A 27,971-nucleotide genomic window follows, 5' to 3' on the forward strand; every position below is an offset into this window, starting at 1 on the left:
GGAGAGGGCAGGCGTGGTGTGACATCCACATTTTGCTTCGTCAGATTTTTTTTTTAGCTTCCGTTTCCCCTTCGCTCAGAGCCCTTCTCTTAAGCATGTGTTCTAGAAGGGCTTGGGATTGTGTGTCTGGACAGGGAACATTATCTCTCAGCCTCTCTGCAGGACAGATGTTGGACCTAGATTTTATTTATTGTGAGATTCTTCTGGAAGTGGAAAGGACGTGTGCGTTCTTGGTGTTCTGTTGGATTTTTTTTTTTTCCCCCGAGACAGGGTTTCTCTGTATAGCCCTGGCTGTCCTGGAACTCACTTTGTAGACTAGGCTAGCCTTGAACTCAGAAATTGTTGGAATTTTTTTTATCAGTGGAGAGGACACTGCTTGCGGCTAGGGCCCTTCCTATCAGAGTTGGGCATCATTAGATCTCAATAGGGAACCTGTCAGGGGAATGTGCAGGGCCCTTAGTGAGGTGTCCCAGGCCTGGGAAAAGAAATTCCACAATGGAGTCTTTCTGGATTTATTGCAAGGTAATCACTACCTGGGGGCCCTTCCACTCCAGGTCAAATCTGACGTCTGTGCAGGCTTCCTTCTAGTCTGGTTGCAGGTCCCCTTTCAGATTCCATCCACGTGGTATTATGCTCTGTAGCTGACTTCATGTTAGTCACCTGGGAACCTCTCTTGGTAGAGGTGGCCCTGTCCCCTGATACACTAACGGAGACAGTCCTGAGTTACCTTTGTCCTGTCTGGAGGTTGAGTTGAGGCTGGGCAGTGGATAGTGTTTTGTGCCCTCAGGGCTGCTGTTGACAGGGGTCACAGTTAGGACGTAACGATTCAGAGAAGTGTACAGTTAGTTAGGAAGGGGACTGAGCAGGGGACTTGAGGCCCTGCTCTGCTAGGCTAGGACAAGAACTAAAAGCCTCATCTGGCATTTTCAGAAAAGGGTGTGTCACACTGGTGCAGGGGCTGGTGAGCACAGGGCCTTCTCACTCACTGTCTTGCCTGGAGTCCTTGAAAGTGGGGCTGAATGTGTGAGCACGGACCCTAATACCTTTGGGAGTTCTTCATGGTGGGGTTGAGGGTCATTTACAGGGATAGCAGCGCCTGATGTGTGTGGAATCAGAGTCAGAGGGAAACATGCACTGTTTCCCTTTTCAAACCAAAGAAAGTGCTGGGTTGTTTATTGCTCGGTGGTAGGGTGCTTGCTTGCCTTGGGGCCATGGCTTTGGTCACCAGTATTCATATTGTAGGACAAAGCTGCACAAAACAGTTGGAGAGGAAACAAAGGATCTGGAGGAACAGGTGACTGCTGGCAACCCAGGTGGCTGTGGGCTGCGCCCTACCTCTTTGCTGTATCCGTGCCACAGGCCCTTCCCTTAGGAATCAGTGGTACAGGTGTCAGTATCAGTTATCTTGCTAGGCCCATGTTCATGTGTGTGAGCATGCATATATGCATTGTGTGAGCACGTGAGGGTTAGGGGAGCTGGTTCCTCCCCAATGGAAGGTCACATGGTATTAGGCATTGCCATTTTCCATAGCCAGACTGCCTAGCAAGTGGCTTGGTATCACTGGCATGGCCTTCAGGACTGATGAGGCATTTGAATGGTCTCTTTACAGTCATTGCCTTTTTTTTTTTTTTTTTTTTAATTAATCTGAGGGTCCTCCCAGACCTGGAAATGCGTCCTTTCTGAAATGTCGCCCAGCCTTCCTGACCACTGTGCTGGGTGGATGTCTTAACTGCTCCAAAGGGTTGAAGAGACAGCTCCTGTGATGAAGGGTCCCTTAAGGCCCTTAAGGCCAAGCAGACTTGGGCTGTCTGGGCACTGGGGCATCGTAGTCATATTGATCTAGAAAGATAACCTGGTAAGATGATGTCTCTCTTGGGCCTGGTGCATCTGTGACCTGGCACAATAGGAACCTAATATGATATATAGGGCAATACGTGATGGAGAGTGAGTTCTGTGGGGCTGGGTGTCAAGGGGACATAGGTACAATGCTGATCTGTTGCCTGCTGGAGCAGTGGGAGAGTGGGCATGTGTTCCTTGGGACATGGGAGCAATGAAGATTCCCGGTAGGGTGTTCAGGGATGATATGGGCCACTCGCCAGTGATGGCAGAGACAAACTGATGGCTTCCAGAAAGTCAGCCGTGTAGCCTTAGGAGACTTGTGAAGGGCCTAGGCTAAGGATTAACTTAGCTTTTGATGGTGGTGACTCAGGGTAGCCATGGGGTGCTGAGGTGGCCTCGGGGAATTCCTTAAGATAGATGGCCTTGAGCCTGGCAGGTGGAGTCTTATGTGCAAGTGTGTGCATGCCACAGTGGCTGAGGCAACTCTATCAGAGCAGGGCTACCATGGGTTCTAGTATGGAGAGACTTCCCTTAGGAGGCAGCCAGCAGTGAGTAGCATTGGGCTGTGTGAGTGAGCTGCTGGGCTGTGTGTCCTTAGCATATTAATTCACTTGTTTGTGCTGGGTGTGGTACTGTGAAGTTGCCTGCTGTTCCTAGTACACTACAGGTGTTGTAGGTATAACCTACAACAAACAACAGCTGCTTTGGGTGTTAGACTCTGACTGAGGAGAAGCAGACGTAGGCAGCAGTGATTGGATTTTTGCTGCACCCCAGAAAACATCTCAGACCTAAGTATTCACCTTCAAAACCATTTGGGAGCTGTCTCACTTTGCCTGGCAGGCAGAGAATCGGGGAGAGAAAGGTCAAGGAGTAAAGATGTATGACCACCACCTTGGCAGATAAGGTCTGACCTGGGAGTGTCGTGGCAGGCTCCAGTTTTGAGGGGCAGAGGCATTGGGCCAGGCCTGCTGCCTTCTGGTGCTTGAGACAATGGCTCCCTCTTGCTAGTTATACAGTTGGGTACAGCATGGGGTCAGACACCCAGCAGTATAGCAGAGAGTGCAGCTGGCTAGACAGCCTGCAGTTCCTGTTGCTCTTCAGACATTAAACCCTGCCTTTGCAAGCCTAGAGGGCAAAGTTTGGTGTACAGTGTTAAGTATTAACCACTGTTCCTAAGCTTCTGGCCCTGGCCAAGTGGCTGGGTGGAGTTCTCTGTCATTTGGAGTGATAGTTACACAAGAGGCAGCCAATGGAGTGTGAGTCCAGCCACTGGAGTGTGAGTCCTGCTGGACTGGACTTCAGAGGGAAGACTCCTCTATGTAGAGGAAAGGAAGCCCTGTGTAGACAGGAGTGGATGACACTCAGGAGTAGTAGGTAGATAGTCTTGACTGTGGTGGCTTGAGGTGCCAGGTCCTAATGGATGCTGACTTTGAGTCCCCTCTAGGGATCAGTCATAAAGTTTACTACCTCCCTATTATGCAAAGAAGGGAAACTGCCTTTTAGGGTAGGGTCTGGGCTGTGCAGATAAGCCTTCCATTTCTGCTCAATGGCAGGTCCACCTTGGTGATGAGGTGATGAGGTGATGTCTGTTCATGTGTATGTCCATGGTGGCCAGGCCACAAGCAAGTATAGGTTTGGGGCTTCTGAGTAGGTAGTTGTGTTGTCCCTGGATCTGAGATGCTTAGTAAGCATGTCAGATGTCCCCTTTGGCTGCAGGCTTCTATAGAATCATGTCTCTCCTAAGTAAGGGCCTGTGCAGCTGGTGCTGGTGTCTTAGGATCTAGGATGCCTATAGGTGAGAGGCAAGACTGGTGCCACCAGGCAGTTGCTGGGGTACCAAGGCTGTTTTCTCCTTGGGTAGGCTTGTTTTAAGAAAACCATTGGGTTAGGTGTAGAGGTGGACTGGTGTATTGGGATATGAGCTGGCAGTGCCACTTCTTGATCTGATATTCTCAAAACCATACATGCGTTTTATTACAGCCCCATGAGGAAGGGTCTGAGGAATTCTAGGGAAGAAAAGGGTAACAGTCCAGACCTGTGTTTTCATAGTTAGACACATTTTTCACTTCCTTGCTAGTTCAATGCAGGGGCTTGGGAGTCATCATCTCTGGCCTTATGGTGGTCTGAGCGCCTGTCTTTGATGTCTGCCTGTTTTAGAATGACCCATTTCTGAAGATGGCAAATATGACTTTTGAGCGTTTCTCAGTGCCTCAGTTTTCCTCACCAGGGCCTCGTCTCTTAAAAAGGCAGCTGTGACCTTTCATCTTTAGGCCCATCCTTCTGTGGGTCTCTGGCGCCAGCAGGCTGGGCCTGGCTTTCAGGGAGGCTCAGGAAACATCTGATGATCACTGGGGAGGACTGAGTGCTCTGGAGGCCAGAGGAGGGAGTGCCGGTGGCTCTTGGGTTTCCCTTTTCATTTAATGGAGGGACTTGACCACAGCCCAGACAAGTATGTAACTGAAGCTGCCCCTGGGAGGATCTGACTGGTGTCCTGTGGGGCTGATGTAGGGTTGCACAGGCTCCATCCTCCTCTGCTTTGTTGTGGACCTCTATCGTCTGGGCATTTGGGGAACAGCATGCTCCTTCTCAGCTCTGATGATGCTCTGGTCTCTGGGGAAGAGAGACAGGATCATGGCTGTGTGACATGGGATGTTGGAGACTGAGGTCACCAGAGGTTATCTTCCTGAAGGATATACCTTTTTAGATTAAAAGTCCCAGACCTACACACTGCTTAGGTAGCTTCTAGGGCTGTCATCCCATAGATGACTAATGTCCTGGGGTTTGCCCCCCACAATGGAACAGTCTGGAGCTCTAATTTCTTTTGGCCTTGTGTGAAGAGTATGTTGCCATGCAGATGAACAGTGGGCACGTTTCTATGTACACATGTGCATGGTATGCACACATAAATGCAGTGTATATATAATTATGGTATATACTAATGAATGGGTGAAAACATGTATATGTGTGAGTGTGCATGAGTACACATGTGTAAGCATATGCATGTGTATGTATGTAGATACATGCTGTGTGTACTTGTAGTGTGTCAGGCTCTGACCACTTGTCTGAATTAGCTGCTGCTTTGCATAGAATCTCTTGGATGGCAGGCTACAAGGCTCCACTCTGCTTCTCTGTGTTTTAGCTGATTTGAACATAGATTTAAAAGCCTATTGGAAGAGATGCCTACCCAGGCTGCCTTGTAAGTGGACATAAGGAATACCAGTGACCTTTATGGTCACGTTTTGGGGACAGTCCTACTAATCCTAGGGTAGGAGGTAGAACAGGCTCGCCACATCGTTTGGGAAGCCTTGCTTTACTACTCTCTGGGCCCCCAGACCTTTTTACTGTTCCTCTGAGAATCTTTGCTTTTCAAGCTATGTGAGACATGGTGCTACTGAGTTAGGTTAGGGCGAGCAGGAGAGTGGACAACTAGTTGTGCATTTAGGTACTAACCAAGGTTTGCAGGGTTTCCCGCCCTCCTAGGCATTAGCTTTGCTCACACACCTGGTTTGACAGTTTCTGCTTAAACCTGGACCTGTTCCCATGGAGCCTTGTGGAGAGAAGTGGGGCTGCCTGCCACTCTGGTGCAAATATTCTCCTGCCTGTGCATTAGAGCCCCATCCGCAGCCCAGCATCAGTGCAACCTTGAAGCAAAGTGTATTGCTTTGCAGGAAGAAGGTGGGGCTGGGTCTGAGTGCAGAGGAAACACTCTAAGCCACTAACTTCAAAAGTTCCCACACTGAATCAGAGTGACAGAGAGGCCAAGTCGGGCCTGAAAGTCTTGAGCAGGACTCGGAACAGATGGGAAAGGACTGGGCCTGTTCCCTGAAGGACAGAGTGGCTCTTGACTGGACCTCTCTGTCCTGGAAACCTGAGATGGGAGACAGGGGTTAGAGGAATGTGCATGGAAAATGCCATAAGAAGTAAGTGGCCCTCTTACTGTGGGTGGTTCTTGTTTCTCAATATTTCCTTTGTTTTCTCTTCAGAATGCGTTGTTCATTCAGCCAGCAGTTTGCTGTTGAAAGTGGAAAGCTGTCAGCCTGGGGTCTTGTCAGTCAGCCTATGGCTTTCTCTCATTAACCATGCTCTATCGTCTGTCCTGCTGGCCTGGATTTTCCAGGTTGCTGGATTTTTAGGATATGTGAAGGTTCTGAGAATCTGGAGGGCAGTCAAGAGCCGGTGGGTATTCTTTTGAGTTTTCAAGGCCCCGGAACTCTGAAACCCATTCTAGCACAAAACCATTTCACAATGCATCCACCAGGGTAGTTTTATGGTGATGGTTTTGGCTTGGGGTAGGCCATCCTTAGGAAGCCAAAGAGCACCTTAAGGTTACCAGGCGGGACTTCATTTTGTTGTGGGTGCTTAGTAGCCAGGCCTGTGAGCTAAACAGTTTGCCTACCTCCTCCCCCAGGCCTCTGTACACAAACTCAGCTCCTCTGTGACCCATGCCCCATCTCTAGTGTTGCTAAGCTGGGTAGACTTTCCTCCTACACTTGATGGCAGGAAAGGGAGGAGGCCGCTGGCCTTTGCAGTCAGCTCTACTGGCCAGCCTCCTCAACCTATCAGGGGATATGGCTCTGAGTCTCCAGGGTTGCTTTCTATCCCTCCCTTCAGCATTGAGTGATTAGTAGTAATGTCCTGAAGTGGAGCCCTGCCTGCCTCAGGAAGAACAAGGGTGGGAGGAGGCTATGTCTGGGTCGAGCTGTTAAGGCCTGGCTGCCTATGAATGGGTCTGGGGGCCTGCCAGGTTGTGCCTGGTTTCTCCCTACTAAGACACCACTCTGCAGGGAGCAGGCTGGGAGTGGGGAATCAACTTGCTACCCTGGAACAGATCCTGGGCTGAGGGCCAGTGGTGGTTCTGGCACCGCTTGGCTATGCCTATGAAACTTGGCTGGATTTCACAAATACCTGATGCTTATCTAGTGGAGAGGTTGTCTCCTCCCGTGCCCAGGACCCTGGCCACCTCTGCCCTATGTGCACACCTCTCTTACATAGAATCTCTGAAGGGACTGGGTTCCTAAAGCTTGAAGCCTTTAGTCCCTCCTTCAGTGGGACTGGAGAGACTGCAGCTACAGGAGTAAACTGCATTTTGTTACCTGCTTGCTGAAAAGGGATGCCACATTTGCATGCTTTAGAGGAGTCCATTAAGACATATTTGAGGGGATTGGAGAGATGGCTCAGTGGGTAAGAGCACTGACTGCTCTTTCAGAGGTCCTGAGTTCAATTCCCAGTAACCACACATGTTAGGGGTTTCTAAGTAGAAGGTGGGTAGATGCTGGTCTTTGTTAAAAGTCAGTAAATTTGCATTTCCACAGGTGAGTGGCATCCAAACACAACCTTGTTTGTCACATCCAGGTCACAACCAAACACAGCATGGTGACTTTCCGGGGCATTATGCTTACTATTATCTCTGGTTATCCATACACTTTAAAATGCATCAGGCTTCAGTTGGACATCTATGAAGCAGGGACAGCCTATATCTAGTGGGCATCTGTGAGCAACTGTCTCTAGGCTAACATAGGGCTGTCCCCATGTAAGATGACAAAGTGAAAAACCAAGGTGTTTCTCCAAGTTGAACATATCCTGTAGCCTTCATATAACATGTCTTCCCAAAGCATCTGATGCACTTGTAAGAAAACTCCATGGATCTCTGTGGGCCCAGGGCCGTGATGGTGAGTTTTCATAGGAGGCCTTGGAGTGGCTTTTCCCCTGTGAAGAACTGCAGCCTATGAGGATACATGGGCTTGTGGGCGGTGTCCACAGAACTGCCAGCCCTTGTATGGTGGTAACAGTGGCTAATCCCCTTTATGTCATAGACGGGATGCCCAGACAACAACCTGACCATCCAGGTCGGGTAACAGGGTGTTACAGCAGATGGGTCCTTTAAGTGAGGGTTCCGAGGTTGGTAGGTTGTTGGGGTGGCTGATCAGGAGCTGGACCTCCTGGTGCCAGGTAGGAATGATACAGTCTGCCTGACCTCGTGTCAGTATTATGGAGCTGTGCTGCAGCTAGTCAGCACTAAAGAGTTAGGATGCTACTCTCTCTGCGACTACTGCCATATTTCCCGGAGGGTCTCTGTCCACTGATGTCTAGGTTCTGTGGGGTTTCCTTGTTTTCCATGCATGTTTTACTTACATGTATGTCTATGCACCATGAGTGTCTTGTGCCCATAGAGGCCAAAAAGAGGCCACCTAGTACTCTGGAACTGGTGTTACAGTTGGTTGTGAGTCACCTTGTGGGTTCTGGGAATTGAATCCTGGTCCTTTGAAAGATCAGAGTCTTAGTGTCTCTATCCTGTCCCAGGAGTCCTCAGGATATCTAGTTGTCCTTATAAGAGTTTCTTACACTTACTCATTTCTGGTAACCTGACGTCATGGGAGTAAGGTCAGGTCCTGTAGAGTTTCTTCTGTGGGGATCATTTCATTTCCCCCCTGGGTCTGGGTCTGGGAGGAAGGGTTCGCTGGATGACTGCCTGTCCTTTAGTATAACATTGGGTCTTTCACTGTTCCAGTATTCAGCCCTGTTAACCTGATCACTGGGGGCAGTTGTCTGAGGCCCCTCTACTCTATCTCCTCTCTAGGTGTTTGGCTAGTTTTGTGTCAACTTGACACAGGCTGAAGTTATCACAGAGAAAGGAGCTTCATTTGGGGAAATGCCTCCAAGAGATCCAGCTGCAAGGCATTTTCTCAATTAGTGATCAAGGGGGGAGATCCCCTTGTGGGTAGTGTCATCTCTGGCTGGTAGTCTGGGGTTCTATAAGAGAACAGGCTAAGCAAGCCAGGGAAGGCAAGCCAGTAAAGAACATCCCTCCATGGCTTCTGCATCAGCTCCTGCTTTCTGACCTGCTTCCTGCATCCTTTGGTGATCAACAGCACTATGGAAGTGTAAGCCGAATAAACCCTTTCCTCCCCAACTTGCTTCTTGGTCATGATGTTTGTGCAGGAATAGAAACCCTGACTAAAGATACTAGGTCTCTCCCTTAGCGAGTTGGCGGCCCTATCTCCTTCACTGAATTGTCCACAGTCAGACCCTTTAGCCTTTGGGTCTGACATTTAGCCCTTTAATTTCTCTTTCTCTTTTGACAAATGACAGGAGGCGCGGTCAGCTGATATACCGCCCTCTCTGGTTTCTGTTCAGGCTGGCTGCCCTTGGAACGGTCCTTTGCCGCCGAGGCATCAGCTGGCAGGGAGTAGGTATAACACAGGCAGTAGGCCCTGGCTGCCAATTGGGGCAGTGAAGGATTACGGAGTCACTGGCTGCTAGAGATGCCTGACACCCTTATATATGCATCTCAAAGGCCACAGGATGTTGATGTCAGAAGTTAGCTGCATGTGGCACAAGAGAGGCATGGTACCTCCAGTCGTATCTTTCTAGGAGTCTGTCTGTCTTCCCTTGGTTTTGAGGTTCTTTGATGTTTCTGTAGTTGACCAGTTTATAGTTATACATGATGTTACCAATCCAGGCACCAGCTCTGCTGGAAGGTTTCGTAGAAGTGCTTGCCTTCACGAGGAACCTCCATGGTTTGTGGCCCCCTCTACTCTAAACGAAAATTCCCTCAGTACTTTAGGTCCTCTCTTCTGTGTCCCAAGACCTGTGGGTCTGTGGGCTCAGAGGCTCTGGGGTTTGCAGCAGATACATGACAGCTCAGCCAAGCAGTCTTTGTCTTTCTGTTGTTTCCACGAGTGAGGCTTGCAGGGAGGAGAGAGTACATCCATAAGTCATTTGTTATATTCTAGATTTTATGGCTGAAGATCCTTACCTGTCATTTGTTATTGTTGTTTTATTTTTGTGTTTCTGAGACAGGGTTTCTCTATATAGTTCTAGCTGTCCTAGGACTCCTAGACCAGGCTGGCTTCAAACTCACAAAGATCAACCTGCTCCTGAGTGCTGTGATTGATTAAAGGCCTGCATCCCAGCCATCAGACTCTGCCACATTTCTTAATGACAAAATCAGCCATCAAAGATACACTGTGAGGCCGAAAAGTGGGGAGAGCTGAATGACTTACTTGCATCTCTATTCCATCACCAACCCTTACAGACCCCAGGTGTCTCCAAGTAGTGTTCTCTGTCTCCCCATCAGCTATGGAGGGTTCTGGGCTCCTCCTGCCCCGTGACTTCTGAGTGACCCCTTTCTGGTTGTTCTGTCACCAAGTAAATGCCAGGCCATTGCTAACCACGTGTAAAATAGACAGGTTTTTAGAAGTACTTCTGTAATGAGGGAAATGGATCACTTCTGGTCCACAAGTGTGGAGGTTTATCAGAAAAGTTTGTCTTCCTAGGGTGGAGAGGTTGCCTTGTGGTCTCATGACCTGGCCACCTGATCTTACCCATAGGCGGAGAGTCTGTCTGCTTGGCACCTACGTGCAGAGCACTGGTGCCTAGATTTCCTCCCAGCTGGTGGAGAGGCCATGTTTAAGTGCTTGGCTGTCAGTGGGTACTTGACCTAATACCCACTCCTCCTCATGCCATCCATCCCTCTGCCTCCTTGGCAGCTGTGTACTCAGCTGTTCTCTGCTCAAGATGCTTCTAGTTGTTTTATGTAGTCTGACACACAGAGACACCACTTCAGGTGAGCAGCTTTGCTTTGGAGCTCAACAGCTTTCAGCTCTGGTGACTCCTGAGCTCTGGCTGTGAGTGTTTGGTTGTTGTGTGTGTTTAAATCAAGGTTTCCTTTGTGCAGACTGTAAGTGTCAAATATCCTCTCAAAAATATGATTCAGACTTAAATTTATCTATCTATCTATCTATCTATCTATCTATTCTCTATCATCTATCACCTATGTATCTGTCTGTATCTATTTCTATCTTTACCAACTATCTATCTGCCTCTCTCTCTAATGTATATGAGTACCCTGTCGCTCTCTTCAGACATACCAGAAGAGGGCATCAGATCCCATTACATATGGTTGTGAGTCACCATGGTTTCTGGGAACTGAACTCAGGACCTCTGGAAGAGCAATCAGTGCTCTTAAGTGCTGAACCATCTCTCCAGTCCCTGTTTGATTCTTAATTAATCATCTCTGTGACTCTGGTGGAATTAGGAAGGGAGGACCTTTAGATGCCTTTTCAATGACCTGAGGATGAGGTACCATTAATACTTCCCATCTGTTTGGTTTAGGTGTGATCCCTCCTGTGATGTAATCTCTTTGGATCTGCCCAGCCAGAGCTTGGGCTTTGATGATGGGTGTATCTGCTAAAGAATTGGTGTAATTGGGACTAGGGGGAAGTAGAGAGAATGGTTGAATGCAGACTTATTGTCTTTAGCACAGCCCCCAACTGGAGGAACATACTGAAATTCTGACAATTTGTTTTACTGTCTTTAAGGTTTGCATCTGTGTATGTGCAAGTATATGAGTGTGTATATATATGTGTGTGTACACGCATTGTATGTGTGTACGAGTGCATGTGTTTGTGTGCGCACATGCATGTCTGTATTTCTGCATTGTACACTCATATATTACTTTGATAAGAGATGAAATGAAAAGTCAGATTTTACGAGCTGCCATAGTGGATGACTTACTGTGAGCCAGGTTGAGGCTGTGTGTCATGTCTACCCCAGTCTCCCCAGCACCTGTTTGTAGCCTTACATTTCTTTCCAGGTCTGGCAGCCCTTGACCATCCTGTACAGTCATCCCACTGAACAGTTGCCCACTGAACAGTTGTTTAAATGTCGACAGCTTCGCAAGTGTCTTGCCACCTCTCCCTGGGAGTGTTGGTCAAGCTGTGGGAGTGCTGTTTCCTTAGATGAGTAGTCATCACTATACCTGTGCATCTGGGCAAAGGGTCAGAAAAAGTTTGAGCACACCAGCTGTGGCTGCTCAGAACAGCATTGTGGCTGCCCTTTGTGAAAGACCCAGGCAGGTGACTCCTAAATTCAGGCTATGGGTGGAGGCTGGAGGTACCATTTCTGTAGAGCTTTTGCCCTTCTGTGTCTTTCCATGTAGCCCTCCTCCCTGGAGACTAGTAACTTGAGCTGAGCTGGAGGTGAGCCGCAGAGACTTTGTTCAAGGTCATGAGCTTGAGTTGGCTCCATTTGAGCATCTGAGGGAGAATCTGAAACCCTGTCTCTTGACCCTCTGGAGGGTTGTTGGGCTATGAGTCACACCCTGGTCCTCTGTGTCCTCAGAGCTGGTGATACCAGAGTGTGTTGCATTTGTATATGCTTTTTTTTGTTTTGTTTTGTTTTGTTTTCAAAACAGATTCTCACTGTGTAGCTATGGCTGGCCTAAAACTTGACATGTAGACCAAGCCGGCTAGCAACTCTCAGAACTTTTATCTGCCTCTACCTCGTAATTGCTGGGATTAAAAGTGTGTACTACCACACCTGACTTTGTTTTTGTTTTTGTTTTTCGAGACAGGGTTTCTCTGTATAGCCCTGGCTGTCCTGGAACTCACTCTGTAGACCAGGCTGGCCTCGAACTCAGAAATTCACCTGCCTCTGCCTCCCAAGTGCTGGGATTAAAGGCATGCACCACCACGCCCAGCTCACACCTGACTTTTTAAAACCTGATATTAACTTGTTTCCTGACATCAGAAAATCATAAGAATGCGAAGAAGTCTCTCCCATGCTTGGCTTCAGCTCTCTGCATGGGACATTTTCCCATGATGAAATATTCTTTCCCTTTCCCTTCTCTTGCATCTGTCTCTCACACATGTAAAGGCTGTGAGGCTCTTTGGGACACACCCTCTCCAAAAACCACATTTTCTTTCAGAATCTCTATAGCATTTACCAGGTGAGAGGATTACTGTTCACACAACAAAGATTTTATTTTAGCTTCACCAGGTCATATAGCGTTGTGATGTCACCACAAAAAGCCTGCTATCTTGGCTTCATTCTGGAATTTTTCTGTGTGCCTCTGCCTTCTGGGCAGCAGGAACTGCAGGCTTGTGCCTGTGGGCCCTACAGTCTGGATAGTGGCATGATGGGAACACCCCACTGAGACATAGGATCGAGAATGTTTGCTGTCGGGGCTGGTGAGATGGCTCAGCAGGTTAGAGCACCTGACCGCTCTTCCGAAGGTCCTGAGTTCAAATCCCAGCAATCACATGGTAGCTCACAACCATCCGTAACGAGATCTGGCGCCCTCTTCTGGAGTGTCTGAAGACAGCTACAGTGTACCTACATATAATAAATAAATCTTTAAAAAAAAAAGAATGTTTGCTGTCAGCCGGGCGTGGTGGCACATGCCTTTAATCCCGGCACTTGAGAGGCAGAGGCGGGTGGATTTCTGAGTTTCAGGCCAGCCTGGTCTACAAAGTGAGTTCCAGGACAGCCAGGGCTATACAGAGAAACCCTGTCTCGAAAAACAAACAAACAAAAAAAGAATGTTTGCTGTCCAGCTATCCTTAACTATGCTATGATAGCTGTGACCCCTCAATAACTCAGCTGTGCCTACCCCACTAGGCTGTGTATCCCCCATTGTTTCCCAAGGCAGTTTCTTCTAGCCTGACCCCTGGTCTGTACACGAAGATATTATAGCCGGTCTCCATGGCTTGGGTGGTCCTCAGATGCCTGTGTGTGTCTGTGCTCCCATCAGTTGATGCTTAGATGGATGGCCTCAGAAGTGGTCATGGGGGGACTATGCAGATGGTGCCTCTTGGCTTTTGACATCACTGACATTTCCTGGTTACATTTAGTCTTAGCATCCATCCCCCTGCCTTAGCTCTGTAACCTAAGTGGAAAATGAGCTTAGCAAGACAGTTGTAGGTGCTGAGAATACATTTAGTTACTAGTGTTCCCTGCTTCTTGACCTGGTAGCTGACAGAGGTAGGAAGCTATACATGCGAATGCACGTGGGTAACATGTATACACACCCTGAAAAGCCCAGAGTTTCCATTCATTCTTCAGATGTGTCACGCCTCAGGGCTCATCTGGCTCTCCCTTTCCTGGAGGGGTAGAAACTGGCCTCCACTGTCCACAGTGTAGTTGGGTGTTTGTTAAATTTGTATCTTTTTCTTTCTTTCTTTCTTTTTTTTTTTAAATTTATTTATTATATGTAAGTACACTGTAGCTGTCTTCAGACACACCAGAAGAGGGCACCAGTTTTCGTTACAGATGGTTGTGAGCCACCATATGGTTGCTGGGATTTGAACTCGGGACCTTTGGAAGAGCAGTCAGTGCTCTTAACCACTGAGCCATCTCGCCAGCTCCAAATTTGTATCTTTTACTGGAAGACCTGGGATGCTGTTCTAGAATGCTTTACCCATACTCTGGAGAAGGAACTGAACAATGAGGATTCTGTGTTTGCTTATAATGTTTTGGGTATTTAGCATAATATTTACATAGGTTAAAGGTTATGAAAGGAAAAGTATTGGCTCAGGATTCCCAAGACCTGTTCTCAGCATGAAGGAGACTTATTTGCCACAGGGACAAATGGTAGGGAATAAGAAACAAAGGTAGTAGATAAAGGATGATCGGAGAGGAGCAAGAGAGAGGGTAGAGGGTTATTTGTCCTTGAGGACAAAGGACTGGCTTGGAATAGAGAGGAGACAGACATGGCCAATTGGCGACTTATAAAGATAAAATAGGAAGTGTTAGGATGAGGTGTTTAATTTTAATTGGGCATGGTAATTAGGGTGAGCCAAAGGGGGCTTTTTAATCGCTAGGCTTCAGTACTTTGATAGCTGGACTTTGGTAGCCAGGTTCAGGAGGAAGGATTGGCCAAATAAGGGAATAGGCTTTGGAGGCTAGCTCTAGGAATGTAATCTAATGATTTTTAGCAAGGCAGAAGGAATCAGGGAGAAGGGCAAGGCCCTCTAGAGCCATGCTGGGGCTGGCCAGCATCTCTTCAGCTTACACGGCTTTCCTTGGAAGATTTGAACTGTTCTGCTCTCTCTTGACCAGGGCTCTTTTTTGGTTTTGGTTTTTTGAGACAGGGTTTCTCTGTATAGCCCTGGCTGTCCTGGAACTCACTTTGTAGACCAGGCTGGCCTCGAACTCAGAAATCCGCCTGCCTCTGCCTCCCAAGTGCTGGGACTAAAGGCGTGCGCCACCACGCCCAGCTTGACCAGGGCTCTTATACCTGTTAAGTTTCTGTCTTGTTGTGGTCCACCTCTCCTGTTTCTTTCCATGTGACTTCATCTGTCCCTTGACTTTCTTACACCTGCCACATGTAAGATTTGAAGTTGGTGAGATGAGGAGATCTCACATTAGGGACAGTTGATAGTACAGGGTCTTGCCTCCAGATGGGAGGGAGTTATTCTGCTGGATGCTGGCGCATGGGTTTGATGGGTACCCAGGGAGGTTGTGCCTTGACCTGTAAGCCTTCACTTGTATGAAAGAAAGGCTCTGCTTGAGTTTGCAAGGGTGAGCATATCTGCATAGTCAGATCTGCAGACTTACTCTGTCCCCAGCTTCCTGACCAATCCAGTAAAGGACTAGCCAGCCATATTTTCCGCTGCAGTCCACTGTGTGGCATATAATCTTGTCGCCTCCTACTTGCTTCAAGATTCTGATGTGAGAGGAATTCGAAGGGTGTGAGGTCCCCACTAGGGAGGATAGTGTATATGGAGCACACAGGGTACGAGCTCTGGGTGGGATCGTGCCTTGCTGTGTATATTCTCCTGTTCTCAGAGTTCCTGTCTTATCAAAGGCACACATAGCGTGGCTCTGTTCTCAACAGTCTGTGCTGCTCCATGAATCCTCTGCAGAAGACTGTCATCAGCTCTGCTCCTACCTTACTGTAGTTCCTTGGTGATCTGGGGGGAGCTAAGGGCCATGTATTAGGAGGACTGGGACATGGGGCATGGGTGGGGAGGGTTGGGGGGTGACTTATAGCATTTGAGTGCGTACTGGTGAGGGAATTTCTTATTAGAACAAAGCCACTTCTGGACTGTGGGCCCTAACAAAGGTTTCTCCTCTGCTTTGGTTTAGCATGTGTAATCGGATGCCACATTTTAGGGGCCTACTTAAATTCAGAGCAGGGCACTTTGTGTTCCTTTGTTCCCTGACCCTTGATGACCTTGATTATTGGAGTTTGTTACTAGGACCTGGGTCGGGTGTATCCTGAGACAGAAAGGATCTAGTGAGCTTCAGGGACCTGCGTCAGCAGCTCCTGTTTGGGTACCAATCAGGACTGATGGTAAACCACGGTCTGAACTAGCTACTAGGGTGGGAGGTGTGTGTGGGCCTTCCCCGAAGGCCAGAATAATCCCATTGGGATTTAAGGAATTTGAAATTCAAAGCTACTGTCAAAACAAAACAAAACAAACCTCGGTGTGTGTGCCTCCTCCCTCAAAGAGGGCTTTAGTCTTAAATGGGGCCAATCTGTTTGTGAGGTTCTTGGCTTTGAGGATAGTCATCCCCAGAAGAATCACATGTCTGGTTAGTAGCACTTGAAAGGGGACATAATGTAACTTGCTGTTACCCAACTGGAGGCTGTCTACAATCTTTACCTGGTTCCCCCTTCCAAGTAGCTACCTTGAAAAAGTCCAAGTAAAGAATCATTGCCCTGCTCCTACCCTATGCTTCTGACCCATGATATGCTCAGGGATCAAGACCTTGGTTCCAGACACCAGCACAGGGGACTCAAGCTGTCACATCAGGACTCAGTTCTTGGTCCTCCTGAAGCCCTTTGTTTCTGTCATCTGAGGTTGTGAGCCTTAGACTTACTTCCAAAAGGTGACCTGGGCTTGGGGAGAGGTCTCAAATCCTTCAGTCTCCTTCAGTTCTTTCCTTCTTCAAGGATGCCCCCTTTCTACAGACCTCTGACCGCAGTACCTCAGGATCCCTACTTAAGCCTCAATGGCTGTCAAACTGTAACCATATATTTTTTGTGACTGAACAAATGTCTGCATCCTGGGGCAGCTGGAACATGAGGTATCGAGACCATGTGCCCAATGCCTTGGTACTCCATGCTCAGGAATCCAACCCCCCAAGGTGTGGTCTCCTATCGTCCGGGGCATCATAAGATTACAGTGGTTACTGGACCTGCCTGTCAAGGGCCTTGAGTGTCCAAGTGCAGGATCTAACCTGTCTCCCCTTTCTCCATTTCCCCATTTGCTAAGACTGTTCTTGATTTTGGGGGGGGGGGTGTTCCTTCTTATTGCCCCTTGTTCCTGATCCTGAGATCGGCAGGAGTAAGATCACTCTCCCTGTCTCAGGCCTGTATTTCTCTGCACACATAGCCTTGTGTCCCCACTCATGTCTCACCAGAGGAGGTCACATAGCTGTAGCCAGGTTAAGCTTCCTTTCCCCTTATAAGGTCATGTCCAGCAGCACCTGAAATTCCTCCTCATGCAAATGAGGCATCCCCAGGACCCCAGTCCCAACCAATGATGTACATTCACCCTTGTCTTAGTAAGGGTGTCTATATTCCTGTACAAACATCATGACCAAGAACACTTCCATACTGCTGTTCATTACCAAGGAAGTCAGGACTGGAACTCAAGCAGGTCAGGAAGCAGGAGCTGATGCAGAGGCCATGGAGGGATGGATGTTCATTACTGACTTGCCTCCCCTGGCTTGCTCAGCCTGCTCTCTTATAGAACTCAAGACTACCAGCCCAGAGATGGCACCACCCACAAGGGACCTCCCCCCTTGATCACTAATTAAGAAAATGCCCCACGGCTGGATCTCATGGAGGCATTTCCCCAACTGAAACTCCTTTCTCTGTGATAACTCCAGCTTGTGTCAAGTTAACACAAAACTAGCCAGTACAACCCTCAATTGCCTGCACTCACCCCCCAAAAGGTTTAAATAGCCTTTGTTTTTCCCGCCAATAAACTGAACCAGTTCTCCGAAGCTGTGTATGTGTGTGTGTGTGTGTGTGTGTGTGTGTGTGTGTGTTCTTTACTTGAGTACCCACCAGTCCTGTCTGGTGTGCAGTGAACCTGACTACCCTGAGGGAAGAAGCAGACACAGAACAGTACCATCTCATATGTGGAAACTGAGGCGGAAGGGACTGGTCTGGGAACCTGGCTGCATGAGACCTGTCCTGGGTACCGAGGGATAAGGAGTCCCTCAGAGGCATATCTCTGCCAAGACCCTGACAGGGAAGAAATTAGAATACAGGGTCCCATACCAACTGATTTGGCCACTCCCTGGCTCAGGGCCTGCGTGGTCTGGAACCCTGAGACTAACCTGACTATCTTCCACAGGAGATGGAAACCCCAGGGAGAACAGCCCATTCATCAATAATGTGGAGGTGGAAAGAGAGAGCTACTTCGAGGGGAAGAACATGGCACTTTTTGAGGTAATTTTGTTTCCGTTTCTACATGAAGAAGGTACATTAGTGAAGAACCTGTGGGAAAGTAAAGGAGTAGTCGTCTCCCATGTCCCAGGCAAGGGCAGCCTGGGCTGATGAGGAAGGAGCAGGGTGCTTCTGCCTGAGATCCACTGAGTTTATCTATTTCTGATAAGTGAGCTGCAACCTGGGCAGGTGCATTCCTTACAGTTCCTGAAGCCTTGAGGACTCTCTGAGTGCCCCTGACTTCTGATTCCAGACCTGCTGGGTAGATGTTCTGGGGCACACAGGTGGGGGTGGGGTGGTTCCATTCACTTGACTGTGGGCTCTTGGACTCTACACAGCCCTGGGACAGATGGGTCTCCTGGACTAGGGACCTGCTGCCTGGGGTGTGGACGAGCCTGGTTCCTACCTATGTGATGCTTTGCACCCATAGGAAGAGATGGACAGCAACCCCATGGTGTCATCACTGCTGAACAAGCTGGCCAACTATACCAACCTGAGCCAGGGTGTGGTAGAGCATGAAGAAGATGAGGACAGCCGGAGGCGAGAGATCAAGGTATATATGTTCTCGGGCGGATGGCAGTCTTGTAGCTTTCTAGACAGAGAACACCCTTGCCAGGTTTTCAGATCACATGTACCCTTTCCCTTCATGAGGCTTGGCCACCTTAATTTTAACAGTACTGTGTCTCGGTGGACACCTCCAGTGTCCTCTGCTTCTGGGAAGGGACAAGGTCCTAGAGGTCATATTACAGGCTGCCCTGCATACTCTGAGTGGGCATCCATGGGGCCCATATAGCTCCAAAGAGAAAGAGTGGCACTAAGCCCTGCCTGAGGCCTGACTTTGTGTTTCATTTTACTATTTGGTGGCAGTGTTTATTTGTTTTTAAGATAGTCTCACTCTGGCCAGGAGCCCACTATGTCACCCAAAGTTGGCTTTGAACTCACAGTAGTTCTCCTGCCTCTGCTTTCAGTTACTGGGATTCCAGGCATGTGTGCCGTTATGTCTGGCTCAAAGCCTTCCCTAAAGCTTTTGAGTCTTATTCCCCTCAGTTCTAGCTCCCTGAGGTCCCTGCTCTCTTTGGAGGGAAGAGTTCAATGCTGGTGAGCAAAGGTGAAGGTGATCTTCCCTGTTTGTCATATCCTAGGTGCTTCTCATGAGCCAGTACCCAGCCTGACTGTGGCTCTATGAAAGTAAGGCCACAGAGCGGCACTGGCTGTCTTCTTTCCTCCTGCTGTGAAGACAGCAGGGCCAGGACTGTGTTTCAAGTCTACACAGTGTTCAGCGCTTTCGAGACTATTCAGATCTGGGGCCATGTGGTCTCTGGGGACAGGGCTAAGGTTAACAGAGGCATGGGCTGTCTTCCTGGCAGTAGAGAAGTGGCTCTTAGAAACATTGTCTGGGCCATGCCTTTTCCTGCCCTCTCCCAGATACTCTGGACATCTTGAGCTGACCCTGTTGAGATGGCAGAGTCACAGCTGCCCAGATCTGCTGAATGATGGGCTGTTATAAAGGAGAATTTAGGGGCTGCTGTAGTGTAGGTTTGTCACTCAAATGTGTTAGTGGGGTTTACTTGTGCCCCCAACACTGCCCCATGGCCCAACAGGCTCTTGGGCCTCAGAAGATAAATGTCCATTTGTCCATCTGTCTATCTCTTGTCTGCTGGTATATATGTCCAAGGAAAACTTGGCTTGTGCCAGGGGACAAACACTGGACTGAATGCATCTTGGAACTGACCCTCAGCCTCAACTCTGCATAGTCAAGGCCTTGCTCAGGTTGATCCCACAGTTTAGTCCTTATTTCCTTAGAGTGGAGCCCAGCAGACTTGGCTGCCCACAAGGGCATTGTGGAAAGAACCTGTCCTTGTAAGCAGAACATCCAGGTTTGGGGATATTATACTTAGTACAGCCATAGTATATTTTACCCTAACACAAAGTTTGGCAATTCTCTGGCTAGTGTTTCCCTGGGTAACATGTTTCTGGCCTAGATTTCGGTTAGGCCCGCAGCAGAGCTGCTTATCTTGGTTGAAAATGTCCCACTTAGGGATCCATTGGGTTGGCAGGACAGAAGTAGAGCCCGCCTCTGGTGTCTCCTTTGATGGCACAACAGCTTGTCCCCAGAGACAGGAATCACTTTCTTTTGAGCTGCTTCTGGGCTGTAAACAGGTCTGAGTCATCTGGACAAAGCTAAGAGTTCAGAGGTGGCCATCCCCTTTTTGAAGGGTCTGGGGACCCCAGGCAGTAAGATATTGGGCAGACAGCTAGCTCCCCAGCCCCTGTCTCAGTGGGATCTGAAGCTAAGTCATGTGGCCTGGCAGCTGTTTGTGTATCTCAGGCTACCCATCAATGGCCTGCCTAGACAAGTTTTTTTCTGCTATGTTTCTATTAGAGACATTGGCTGTCTCTAATGCCCATCTCACACTGTGCTCTTGTACACATACATTCTTTAGTTTAACTGAAAAATTAACAAGACAGGTTGGAGAGATGGCTCAACGAGTGCCAGTGATTGCTACTCTTCCAGAAGATCCATGCTGGACAGCTCACAACCACCTAGGACTGCATTTCAAAGAGATCCAATGTCCTCCTTTGTCCTCTATTGGTATTTGCACTCATGTGCATTATACCAACACATGTATACGTATATATAACATAATAAGGATGAAAATAATTCTCACTCATGTGCATATACCAACACACATGTATGTATGCACAACAGAATAAAGATAAAAATAATTCTCAAAAAGTCCCAAAGGCCTCTCTTCATCTGCCAGCTTGCAGAATCCAAGCCCACAAAGGCTTTATCTTCTGACCCCAGAAAGTAGTGTCCAGGCCTCGAAGATAGGGAGTGCATGAGGTTAAGGCTTAAGTCTTTCTCTTGCTTTATATATATATATATATATATATATATATATATATATATATATATATATTCTCCCTTCAGTGTGTACCGTGATGGTCACTGGCTTTGGGCTCAGGTCTCCAGGCTGTCAAACCCAGAGCTTTATTTTCTCTTTCTCTCTCTCTCTCTCTCTCTCTTCCTGTGAAATCTTTGATGTCGAGTTGGTGGAAGTTAGGCGCCCCCCCCCCCCCCCAGGTGGCTCACAGTGGCAGGGTCCTATATAGGCCCCAGCTGCCATCCTGTCTTCTCAGGTTTAGGTGGTCAGTTTGTTCTTGCACTCTGCCCTCTGGCCAGCTGCAACTATCCAGGACCACTCCTCAGCTGCTGGGCTCTCCCTATCTGGTCTCAGGTTGGATGACATCCTCAGCCAGGCTTCTGTGTGAGCATTGCTCTGTGCCAGCCTCGTGGTCGTCATCCACAGGGGATGTGCTCAAGCTGGTCCTCCATGCTTATTCTGTGCTCACCTAAACTGAGGTGAGCCTCCTTTGTTGGGGTCTGGCTCCTCAGCTCTTGTGTCCCTAGGTCTCTAGTTTGTCTCCTATCTATTACAATGAGACTTTTAAACTTTATAGGTAGCCTTACGTGTATCTAGCCCCTCTCTGGCCTCCTTTCTTTCAGGCCTCAAGCTTCCTAGCACCAAGGTCTGGGCCCTTAGCTGTCTCACAGATATAACAATCTTTTTTTGTTTGTTTGTTTGTTTGTTTTTCGAGACAGGGTTTCTCTGTGTAGCCTTGGCTGTCCTGGAACTCACTCTGTAGACCAGCCTGGTCTTGAATTCAGAAGTCCACCTGCCTCTGCCTCCCAAGTGCTGCGATTAAAGGCGTGCACCACCACACCCGGCAGATATGACAATCTTACTGTTCCAACTTCCCATGCTGATACTTCTTCCCATTAGGCAAGCAGAGCCAGGTGGATTCCCCCTGTGTTTGTCTAGTATGGTTTTCTTTCCCTCCAGCACAATGCCTAGATGCCTGGGGTCTGCTCTAGAACCACAGAACCTCATCTTACTTGGAACATAGATTTTTGTCAGGCATCTTTGCTATCCCTGTAGCTTCATTGTATATGGCCACCATGTTCCTCCCCAGTTTCTATTTTCCTGTGACCTCCAAACCAAAGCATGGGGTAGGGTTCCAGGCTCAATCACTGGGTACAGGCTTTGACCCTCCGTGGACATACGATACTCTGTTCTAGGCCCCACGCATGGGCACCTTCATCGGAGTCTACCTGCCGTGCCTGCAGAACATCTTGGGTGTTATCCTTTTCCTGCGTCTGACCTGGATTGTGGGGGCAGCTGGCGTTATGGAGTCCTTCCTCATTGTGGCCATGTGCTGCACCTGTGTGAGTGTTTACAGCTAGTCCTGGGCAGCTTCTCAGGAGCAGATGCTGGGGCCCGGAGAGACTACTATTGGGAAATCCAGGTCTGCTTTTAGGTCCCTCTCTAGGAACCAGCTCCTATAGAGGACTCGGGAAAGGTGGGTCGGCCCATGCAGCTTGGCAAAGGCCAGGTTTCCCACTAGTCTGAAGATCATACCTAGCTGTATCTATGTTGAGGGTGGCATTTCTACATCTGGGGACTTGGCTGAGTCAGGGACAGGTACCTTTTACTGGGCTATGATGAGACTCCACTTAGTTTGGAAGGATCATGGATATTTTCAGGGTTTCTCTTATAGAGAAAGGGATATAGATCTGTAACTTGTTCAAGTCCAGGCCTCCAGCATGTCTCCTTATTTCTAGTGACATTTTGTTATGCTGGTTTATCTTATACTCACAGCCCATTTGTTTACAAGCCAACTTTCAACCATAATATGGTTGAATGAGAGTCTCCTTGACTCCTACTGAAGGCTACCTGACCACTTGTTCCCTGATAAGCTCACACCTTTGTATCTATCCCAGGCTACACACTGTCCTTTGACTGGTCATTCCTTGTGGCTATCTGCTCGCCTGTCCCACGAGTAGTCAGTCTATGTTGTGATTCCTAGCCTCTGGCCTATGCTTCCCAACTGGTCACTTCATGTGTCTGCCCCACCATGACCACTCTAGGGCATTCGCCTATATTTCCAGACTGGTCATTCCATATGGTCACCCCAGGCTGTCTTCTGTTTACTCTGTGTGGGCACTTCAGGCTACCTACTTCATTTATCACTCAAATGCCATTCTTTGTGGTATTAGCATTCCTGGTACCCACAAATAAACTTTTCCTGAGCAGAGGGTGCTTGCTGGAGGCAAGGTGGATACAGGGTGAGGTGCCGTATTCCTTGTTGGATGCACATCTCGATGAAGCGTCCCTCTTGTGCTTCATGGGTTGGTAGAAGCGTAATTGGGTCAGGCACCTAGATGAGGTTCGTCTTACAGAGCTGTGGCGAGCAGGGTCTGAAGCCTGTGTTTTCTGTGACCTTTGGGAATGGATTTGTGGGTTGGGTAGAAAAGGGTTGACAGGCAGGAGGCCTGTCGTTCCTGGCCATTTAGTACCTCCTTTGAGGTCAAAAGCCTGCAACCTCAGGCTGGGCATATTGGAGAATCTTAGGGCACACATTTCCTGAAAGAGCTGCCTCTCTTTGCAGACAATGCTGACAGCCATCTCCATGAGCGCCATCGCTACCAACGGCGTGGTCCCAGGTGAGGGTGCCAGCGCCTGTGGCCCTTGAATTGGTTTATTGATCTTTCCACACTACAGGACAAGAGCTACATGCGTATGGGTGCCATTCCTGCTCCAGGCTCAAGCGGTGACGGTGACATTAACTTGTTTTCACCGGGGTGGCACTGGAGTATTGTGCTACCTGTGGAGAGAAGAGAGAGGCTCTCTTCCCCAGAGGCTCTGGTGTGAGCCACACACCCTCATTGCTTGCCTGTCTGTTGTTATGATGACAGAAACCACCTCCTTGAGTTGGACACAAACCTGAGTAGAATGCAGGTCCTTCTGAAGTGATGTACTCTCATGTGCTAGCAGAGACACACTGCCAAGCACTACTGCCTGTCCTCTGCATAAAAGAGTTGGCAGGCCTGTGCCAGTGTCTCTCCTTTAACTGTCCGAGGGCACAGCAGGCTTTCCGAAGACAGATGAGGCACTGTACCTGCCTGTATCAGGCGGTTCTCGTCACGCTTGAGCTAGCCTAGCCTATGCCAGTGGGCAGGGTAGACATGAATTCATAGCCTAAGGCTTTCTGGTGGTTCTATTTTAAGGGCAGATTAAAGCTGCATGTCCTTTAATGGGGACACATCTTTCTTCATGAGTGCTCAGTGTTCATCGTGAATGGCATTCCCTGACCTATATTTTATCTTGGGCTATCTTTACAGCGGGAGGCTCATACTACATGATCTCCCGTTCACTGGGGCCTGAGTTTGGAGGTGCTGTTGGCCTCTGCTTCTACTTGGGCACGACATTTGCAGGCGCCATGTACATCCTGGGTACCATCGAGATCTTCCTGGTGAGTCCATCTGTGGAAATCTCCCTTACCCAGGCACTTTGCCTATGGGTTGATTTTTATGTTACCTCTGACTGCCCTCTATCCTGCTGCTCTGCATGTCTTGGCTCTCAAAGCTCCTGTCTAGTCTGAGGGTCTGGGTCCCTAATGGGTGAGACCTCACAGTCTGCGCTATCTCAGAAGGCAGGTGTAACTCCTTGAGCAGGATTCTAGCCCTCAAAGGCAAAGTAGTTCTGCTTATCATGTTTTGTTTTGTTTTTTTTTAATTAGATATTTTCTTTATTTACATTTCAAATGTTATCCCCTTTCTTGGTTTCCCCTCTAACCCTCCCCCCCCCCATCCCATTACCCTTTCCCCTGACATCACTGGTTCTTATAGTACGAAAGTCCTATTGTAGAAGGGCTTCCCTGCAACTTGATGCTGGGCTGGGGCTCAGTGTCTGGTGGGCTTTGTAGCATAAGCTTCTGTTTACCATGGGTACTGTTTATCATGACTAGGAAATCATGGGGGCAGGAGCTTAAAGCAGCGTGTAGTGTCAGCTGTCAGAAAGAAGACAGATGAATCCTGGTGCTAGCCTTTTCCTCTTTATACAGTTCAAAATCCCAACCCAGGGAAATGGTGCTAAAAGTGGTGGGTCTTTCCATTTTTTTTTTAAAGATTAATTTTATTTATTATATTTAAGTATTATATTTCAGACACCCCAGAAGAGGGCATCAGATCTCATTATAGATGGTTGTGAGCCAAATCAAATCCCATGGTTGCTGGGATTTGAACTCACGACCTTTGGAAGAGCAGTTGGTGCTCTTAACCATCTCTTAGCCATCTCTCCAGCCCCGGGTCTTTCCATCTTTAATTAACTCAAAATAATCCCTCACTCTTGTGAGCTAATCCCAGAGACTAACCTAATATGACACAGGTCTTCCCAGAGGATTTCTCTTGAGTGAATCTAGATCCTGTCAATTGATAATAAATATTAACCATCACTATAACCATCTCCATGGAGCTGGCTTTTTTTCTCTGCTACCCAGGCATCCCAGAGCCAGCAGAGAAGCCTTCCCATGCTTTCTAAGAAAGGTTTCACGGGGCAAATGCATATTCTAATTTTGGGAGTCTGGGCTGGGACCTAGGATTCCTTGTCCCGATATGGGTCCTGGACTGCAGACTCTAGATTGTCACATTCCTAGGGTCTGGTTGGGCTCTGAGGAAGTCCCATTCCTACAGTAGAGCAGCTTGGAGGACACACTAGCTATTTGGTAGCTCTCTGGAGATTGTGCTCAGCAGTCAGCTGGCACTAGTAAAGACGGAGGAGCTGTGCTGGGCTCTGCTGAGGCTGTTGGCAGGAGTCCTTGGCCCCTCACCACAAGGGTTCTCCCCTGCCCGTTAGTAACCTGACCAAGGTTACAATCTGTCTCTGGCAGTTTGAGGGACCTGGACAGGAATGACTGCAGGCCGGATGCCCTGGGTCCATCTTGGATGGCACACAAGATTCTGTCTTCATGTACCCAGTGGCCTCAAGCCTGACAGGCCTTCTTTGCCAGTTTTAGGAGGGAGGGAGCCAGTGTGAGGCCAAGGCTGGGTGAGTTCCTGGACAGGACCTTCTTTGCTGACCTGACTTATTCTCACAGACCTACATCTCTCCGAGTGCGGCCATCTTCCAGGCAGAGACGGCGGATGGTGAGGCAGCCGCACTACTGAACAACATGCGTGTATATGGCAGCTGTGCGCTGGCGCTCATGGCGGTGGTGGTCTTTGTTGGTGTCAAATATGTCAACAAGCTGGCACTGGTCTTCTTAGCCTGTGTTGTGCTTTCTATCCTGGCCATCTATGCTGGTGTCATCAAGACAGCCTTTGCCCCACCTGACATCCCGTGAGTCCCAGGCCATCCTGGTGGTGGTGTGGGTGTGGGAGCTAATGCTGGGTCACCTTGTGTTGTACCAGGGGCTGGGCCTGGCCTCCTGGTTCTCTCTCCTCCTAGCTTCTCTGGGGAGCAACATGGAGGTATCCTTGATAATCATTCTTGGGTTCCAGTGCGGTTTTAAGGAACTTTTGGAGTATGGGGTGGCCACAGTGCCTATGCAGCTGGTTCTGTGTGTGTCTGTGATGTCAGGAGGCTGGTGAAGGTTGTCCATATCTCAGTGTGGACAGTGGATTAGTTACTTTTTGGTGCTGTGATAAAGCATCGTGATTAGAAACAGGCTATGGAAGAAAGTGTTTATTGTGGCCTGTGGTTCTAGAGGGGTGAGAATCTATCATGGCAGGGAGAAATAGCAGCAGGAAGCAGGCATGTTGGCAGGAGTAGGAAGCTGGAGGGCGGGGGGTGGGGAGAAGCAAGACTGGCAAAGTCCGTCCCTAGAATATAACTTCCTGAAACAAGGCCATATGTCTGGAACCTCCCCCCAACTGGGTATCAAGTGTTAAATGTATGGAAAACATTCAAACCACCCCCAGTCAGATGGCAGAGCTTGTTAGACCATTCTTTTTTTTTCTTTTTTTTTCTTTTTTCTTTCCTTTTTTTGTTTGTTTTTCGAGACAGGGTTTCTCTGTGTAGCCTTGGCTGTCCTGAACTCTGTAGACCAGGCTGGCCTCGAACTCAGAAATCCACCTGCTTCTGCCTCCCAAGTGCTGGGATTAAACGCATGCGCCACCACTGCCCGGCTTGTTAGACCATTCTTATCCCATGAGACATGGCTTCCTTATCTTTTTTTTTTTTTTAAAGATTTATTTATTTATTATATGTAAGTACACTGTAGCTGTCTTCAGACACTCCAGAAGAGGGAGTCAGATCTTGTTACGGATGGTTATGAGCCACCATGTGGTTGCTGGGACTTGAACTCCGGACCTTTGGAAGAGCAGTCGGGTGCTCTTACCCACTGAGCCATCTCACCAGCCCACTTCCTTATCTTTATAGAAACTCTTCAAATGGGCTGCTTCTTGTCCTTCTATGGGATTGAGGAGGTTAGCAAGTTGAGTGAGCTTGGGACCAAGGTGCAGTCTGGGCATGTTGGGACTGACCAGAGCCCTTGGTAGGGAATGTGGGAGCCAGAAAGGGATGAAACCACAGAGCTGTAGTTTCACCGTTTTTGTGGACGGTTTGGCCACCTTCCAGAGTAAGTTGCCCTGGGCAGAAGGAAGACAGCCCTCACCCATGGAGGGCATGTATGTGGGATCAGTCTTCAAGCTGCTGGACTATGACCCTATATTGCTCCTGACATGTGGCCCCTGCAGTAACATGGGTCAGGTTTATTAGAGTTGCTCAGGAGGTGTTGAGCCCCGCAGTGAGACAGCTGAGCAGAGTGGTTAAAACAAGCTCTGCCCTTTCTCTGCTCTAGGGTCTGCCTTCTAGGGAACCGCACGCTGGCAAATCGCAACTTCGATACCTGTGCCAAGATGCAGGTTGTCAGCAACGGTACAGTAACCACCGCACTCTGGCGCCTCTTCTGCAATGGCTCCAGCTTCGGTGCCACCTGTGATGAGTACTTTGCACAGAACAACGTTACTGAGATACAGGGCATCCCGGGTGTGGCCAGTGGTGTCTTCCTGGGTAAGTGTTGGTGGGAACATAAAGGGCCACCTCTCTGGGTTGTTTAAGGTTACTCTTAGGGTCCTGGTTCTTCTTGCTTAGCCATATTC

General features: G+C 48.7%; 1 protein-coding gene across 4 annotated transcripts in view; it reads left to right on the forward strand.

The window, feature by feature from the left end:
• Slc12a7 (solute carrier family 12 member 7) overlaps nucleotides 1-27,971 on the forward strand; it is an 85,884-nt gene that overhangs the window by 34,981 nt on the left and 22,932 nt on the right. For all 4 annotated transcript variants that reach the window (XM_029543903.1, XM_029543904.1, XM_029543905.1 and 1 more), the window contains exons 2-8: nucleotides 17,934-18,028; nucleotides 18,456-18,578; nucleotides 22,110-22,256; nucleotides 23,480-23,534; nucleotides 24,213-24,343; nucleotides 25,967-26,208; nucleotides 27,671-27,882. In XM_029543903.1, coding sequence (XP_029399763.1) covers nucleotides 17,934-18,028; nucleotides 18,456-18,578; nucleotides 22,110-22,256; nucleotides 23,480-23,534; nucleotides 24,213-24,343; nucleotides 25,967-26,208; nucleotides 27,671-27,882 — 1,005 coding nt within the window. The remainder of the gene's footprint in view (nucleotides 1-17,933; nucleotides 18,029-18,455; nucleotides 18,579-22,109; nucleotides 22,257-23,479; nucleotides 23,535-24,212; nucleotides 24,344-25,966; nucleotides 26,209-27,670; nucleotides 27,883-27,971) is intronic.

The sequence above is a fragment of the Mus pahari genome, chromosome 11, assembly GCF_900095145.1.
Source record: "Mus pahari chromosome 11, PAHARI_EIJ_v1.1, whole genome shotgun sequence".
Taxonomy (NCBI): domain Eukaryota; kingdom Metazoa; phylum Chordata; class Mammalia; order Rodentia; family Muridae; genus Mus; species Mus pahari.